The sequence below is a fragment of the Piliocolobus tephrosceles genome, chromosome X, assembly GCF_002776525.5.
Source record: "Piliocolobus tephrosceles isolate RC106 chromosome X, ASM277652v3, whole genome shotgun sequence".
Taxonomy (NCBI): domain Eukaryota; kingdom Metazoa; phylum Chordata; class Mammalia; order Primates; family Cercopithecidae; genus Piliocolobus; species Piliocolobus tephrosceles.
Genome location: NC_045455.1, coordinates 70,958,469 through 70,963,763, shown reverse-complemented (window position 1 = coordinate 70,963,763; position 5,295 = coordinate 70,958,469). Strand labels below are relative to the sequence as shown.

At 38.3% G+C, this 5,295-nt stretch overlaps 1 protein-coding gene and 1 long non-coding RNA gene across 3 annotated transcripts in view; one reads left to right on the top strand and one right to left on the bottom strand.

Annotated features, from left to right (window-relative positions):
• LOC111523000 overlaps nt 1–1,334 on the top strand; it is a 48,986-nt gene extending 47,652 nt beyond the window's left edge. The window contains exon 4 of the long non-coding RNA XR_002725405.2: nt 1,131–1,334. This is a non-coding gene — a long non-coding RNA (uncharacterized LOC111523000). The remainder of the gene's footprint in view (nt 1–1,130) is intronic.
• CPB2 (carboxypeptidase B2) overlaps nt 1–5,066 on the bottom strand; it is a 51,950-nt gene extending 46,884 nt beyond the window's left edge. Inside the window, exon 1 of one of the 2 annotated variants that reach the window (XM_023187282.1) lies at nt 4,926–5,066. In XM_023187282.1, the coding sequence (XP_023043050.1) occupies nt 4,926–4,999 (74 nt within the window). In that variant the 5' untranslated portion in view covers nt 5,000–5,066. The remainder of the gene's footprint in view (nt 1–4,925) is intronic. The other variant, XM_023187281.2, reaches the window with a different exon arrangement.
• Nucleotides 5,067–5,295: the final 229 nt, after the last annotated feature.

Sequence of the window (5,295 nt, the reverse complement as noted above, 5' to 3'; positions counted from 1 at the left end):
GGAAGGAAGGAAGGAAGGAAGGAAGGAAGGAAGGAAGGAAGGAAGGAAAACATGCCGAGTAGACAGTATTAAACTAAAAAAAAAAAAAAAATCCTAATGTATTAAAGAAGGAGAAAAGTCCAAAAAGTAGTCAACAAGCAGAGAAAGAAAGAAAATATAAAGGTCAAAATGTATATTATCCAAATGAGGCCTCTTTCTTAAGAAGAAAAAATTAAGGAAATTCAAAAAATAAGTTAGAAAATAGTAAAATTATGAAGTTAAAAATTCACCAAAAATGTATTGATATGTCCAAGTTCAGCTTGTAATGAACAGACTCTTCTTATGCAGAATTTGAGCAAAGTGCTAACACAACAGAGTTAGGTAATGGGATGAGGGTCAGATCACTCTATTTTTGGAAACTGGTTTCATGACTGCTTCCCCTTACTTAGTCATAGACAGGCTATATAAAAAGCTGTTAGAGTGGAAAGAGGGAGAGGATTTGTGCTTTTTTTTTTTTTTTTTTTTAAGCAAGTTGTTATGGTTCTGTAATAAACCACCCTCCCAAAGGGATGAAGTTTCGGGGTGTACTCCCTTCACCTCAGCCTAGTAGGGGGACTTCCAGGAGATAATGAGAGAGTTTAATGTTTCCACAAATTTACAGACGCAAAGACTGGTGCCTGACTTCTCCTGATAAAGCTAAACCTGCATGTGGCTGGTCTCTAGTTGGCTAGATAGTAGTAGTTAAAATGGGAAGAAACACTTAATGTTAGATGTCGTCCAATAGGACCACCTAAAGGGGATGGAAGGTTCTCAGCAGCAAGAGCCCGGAGGTAGAAATAAGACTCGCAGGGGTGAAGGATGGAGTCACAAGTAAACACCTGGACAAAGAAGCGTCTGTCCTGGTCCAGAGGCTTCCCCAATAAAGATGCCTCACACAACTCTAAGAAGTTAGAACTTGAGAAAAAGACTAACAAGAAAAAGAGTAAGGTGTGTGTGTGTGTGGAAGAGGTGAGGCAGTTGTTTTCCCGTAAATAATGTTAAATTAAACTAAATTTGGTCTGAGGATGCCTCGTAACTTGAGTGTCTACATAACAAACTGCAACCTAACTTAGAAGTTTTTTTTTTTTTTTTTTTTTTTTTGTACTAACGAGGTGAGCCTCAGCCAATCACAGCAGCCAAGCTACAGCCGCCAAGCTACAGCCAATCCCATGTGGCCAACTGATCAGCCCTTGCCCAGTAAGACAACTGCTCACCTGTAACTACTCAAGCTGCTTCTGGACCTCATTTCCATTAGATGTTTATAAACGCTGCCTGCCCACCTAGCTGAGCAGAACTCTCTGAACTTCTTGCGTTTTTGAGGGTTACTTGATTAGAAAATTGTTCTTTGTTCAATTAAACTTTGCTAAATATAATTCGTTTAAAGATTTTCTTTTAACAACAAAGATGGAACTGACATTCTAATTTCTAAATTGAGGCTATTCGTATTTTTAGCAGGACCCAAGGACTGTCGCTTAAGAGCAGGCTAAAAAGCCTTGAAATTTTCTAACTTTCCATGCAAGAGCAGTGATAGATAACCCCGCTACGCGAAATGTCATGGGGCTAAGGGAGAAAAAAATACAGCTGTGTTTCGATTGCGTCTCTGAATGATACAATTACAGCACTTACACAATAACTACTTGAGAAAAAAGAACAGCCTTACACCAAAAATAGAATAAGAAGTACAAGCCCAATGAAGTAACAGGTCACTTTACACAAAAAGTAAAGTGAGGCTCAAAGGGGACGAGCAAATTGCCCACGGCTGCACTGGTGATAAGTAGCAGATCTGGGGCTCGAATCTAGATCCTGAGCTTTTAATACCTATGCGACACTTCCTCTGTTCCGTCCCTTCTGAGAATGCGATTATGTTCATTGGGGTGTATTCCCTACTATGGTTTACAGGGGAGGGTTCACACTTCCATGTTCTGAAAGATTATTTTGAATTTAAAAAGCTGGCAAGATGTCCCTGAACAATGGAACATAGCCCAAGGCTGCAATTTTGTTGTACACATTACAGTGTTTTAAGGCCACTGGTGGCCTGTTCTTTGAGATGAAAACAATACATCAGTAGGAGCTAAGTGAAAGAGAGTAAGCTGGTCTCCAGGTACCCAGATAGTATGTGAAGTCAACAGAAGGAAAACTTCCTGTGGTCTATTAATAATTCAAAAGCCCTTTATCCTCAACCCTCTTCCTTCTCTAATTCCTAAGTCTTCTTTTCTTCCTAGTTTCTCTTACTTCCTCTTTCCAAATAGCCTGGGCTGGCAGGCTGCATTTAAGTAATCACTGCACAATACAATTACTGACTCTGTTTACAAGATTCTTGCTGGTATTTTATTTTTACCCTTTATAGTGTTTGGCTTTTAAAAGCAAATGAATAGGGAGTCATGATTTTTTGGCTGCCTTTGTCTTTGGCATATGACATTTATGCCTTTAAAACCTGTTGTTGTTGTTGTTGTTCCAGAGCATTTCACTGATGAAATTGGTCAAAATGAACCTACAAATCAGCCACTAAGAGACTACATGAATAAAAACTGTTATTAGGAAAATGATCATGGAAAAAAAATTATAACAAAGAACAGGTTTAAGAAAAACCAGAGTGTTAGCTTTTTTTTTTAAGAAGGGTTTATATTCTCAACCCCAGCAATAATTTGTCAAAGTCTGTTGCTCTGAGTGAAATTAGATTTCCTTTTTAGCTTCAGGAATAAGCCATTCCTGGAAAAGTGGAGCTCAGATACATTTGCTACAAAAATTTATTTTTACTCACAGAAAGAATAATTTGCAATGTTATTTCTAGTGAAGGGATGGGAACCAGGATTCAGATATTCATCTGTCTACAATACTGAGGTCCTCCTACCTCCCCTACCCTACAAAGGGACCCTCGCAGTGTACAAAAGTATTAAATATTTTTAGTGTGATATTCTTTGGTTAAAATATAGTCACATTCTCGTTCCTTTCTTCAAGCATTAGTATCAGTCAGATTTCAGAGTATAAGCTGAAGCAACAAATAAAGAAACCCATGCATGAAGATATTTTCTCACTCTTTTTTTACTATTTTATTTTTGGCTACTTCTTTTATTTGCATTATATTTAGTGTCACTAAGCTGCTATACACGTACTCATTTGAAGAGATGTGCTAAAGCTTTTGGTGTGTTTTGCTATTGATTATCCGATCTAAGAGTTTGGGTTAATCTATGATCAAGATGGCGGTCTGCAATGAGTCCACCTGCCCGCCAACCTCTGCAACAGCCAGCTGAGGATACTTGCACTGGGCTGACGCTGAGGCCATGATTAGATCTGCTAGGGGGTGAGGACCATGAAACTGGACCTCCAATCCTGAACCTCTCTTCCAAGCTACATTCCAAACCAACTGTTGCCTCCAACTCCCTTTGACTAAATCTGACCTCCCTTCAAACTGGCTCTCTTCCTACTTTCCAGATTTTATAGAGGCACTGCTGTGCAGTGCACGGAGTTGAAATGAGGCTCGAGTGGGTTTGAATCCAAGCTCTACACTTACTGTTTGATCTTGGGCCAGCGATTTATTCTTCCTGAGGCTCAGTTTCCTCCTTTGTAAAATGTCAGTAAAGATTCCTAGCATGTAGGATTTTGTGCATTTAAAGAGATAACATTTCTAAGTGACTAGCTGAATGCCTGGCACAAACACAGGCACTAAATAAGCAAAGGTTTCCTCCCTTTCCCCTCACTGTCAATGGTACTGCCAGTGTGTACAATAGCCAAGTTGGACATGTTGATACCAATTTTTCTCTTCTCCCCCTTTCCCTTAATTGAAGCCAATCAAGTTATAGAATGTTAGAACTAACAAGAACCTTAGAAATCCTGACCATATGATTCACCAATAAAATACAGAGAAAGACATTTCTGATCAATGCAGCAATCTTGACCCCCATGTTGATTAAATAACAACCATTATTTTATGATAGAATTTGTTGCTCGACATTTGACAATCATATTGAACAAAAGAAGATCAATCAACTATAATCAGTTCAGGGATCATGTACAAACACAGCTTCAGGCTCACAAGTCAAGATCTATTTTCCAAATTGTTGTTCTATGGTTATTTATGACTATGAACTTTTTTTTGGTGGTAGAAAAAGTATCCCTGGTACATTCTTTTGCCCTATGTCTCTTCTTTCTTTGTCATTTACTAACATGAGGAGAGGGATCTGTCTCAAAGATAATTGAAGGAGAAAGCGATCATGGAACCAAAACAAAGGGGAAAAATAAGACAATTCCAAAGGAAACAATATCAATGTTTTAAAGCCTAAAAATTGACTACTTAATAAATAACCTTACATGTACCCTGGAACTATTCACTCCATGCATTGCATGAGTTCATTTGTGTTCTTCTAGATAGTTTATCCTGAGGGAGTCTACTAAGCAAAATAAGAATTAGAGAATAGTTCTTTATCACACAACTCTTCTTCCTTTCATAGTCCATGCTAAATAATCATGCATGATCCAAACTTCCTATTTAACCCTTCACCCTCTTCTTCCTCCTATGTTCCATGTACAAGGGGAAAATAAATGATCCATAGTTAACTTTTTTTTATGTGACGATAGGAAGAATATGAATCATACATCAAGTTAGAATATAAATAATTATGTTTATAAAAGATTGAATTTCTTGAATCTTCATAGTCACTGGATATGCATATCATCCAATGTTCTCCCAATAATAAAACCAGAGCCAGGAAAGAAAAAAGACCCTGTCTTTAGTGATAGCCCGTTGTGCTAAAGTCTACTTATTTGTCAGGGCAACTTGGAAAGTTCTGAAAGACCTGGCCTTCAGATTTTACCATTTTGCCCACCAGCTCAATGCACTGACTTAACACGATATGTCGCAAACAAGTGAGGAGAGTGGCCCACCACAGTCTAGGATTCTATTGGGTTACCTCTGAAACGCGAAGACATGCTGCTCACAGAAGAGAACAATGGGTACAAGGACTGCAAGACTGCAAAGCTTCATCCCAACAGCAATTTTCTGTACAACAAATTTCTCTGAAGAGAAAGACCTAGATCATTGATTGCATAACAGCCTTCTTTACACACTGGTTAAAATATAATGGCATGTTCCCTCTTGTTCCTGTGGGTCAATCAACTTAGCTTCCATTTCCACTCCCAAAAAGAGAAATACTTTTGGCTTAGTTAGACTGTTGCTTGATAATTAAACACTCAAAAAGAGTATGATGAGAGTTGCTCTTAATTTAGACTATCTAGAATATGTATAACTCCTTGGGGAAGATAGGGCCAAGAATAGAAGGA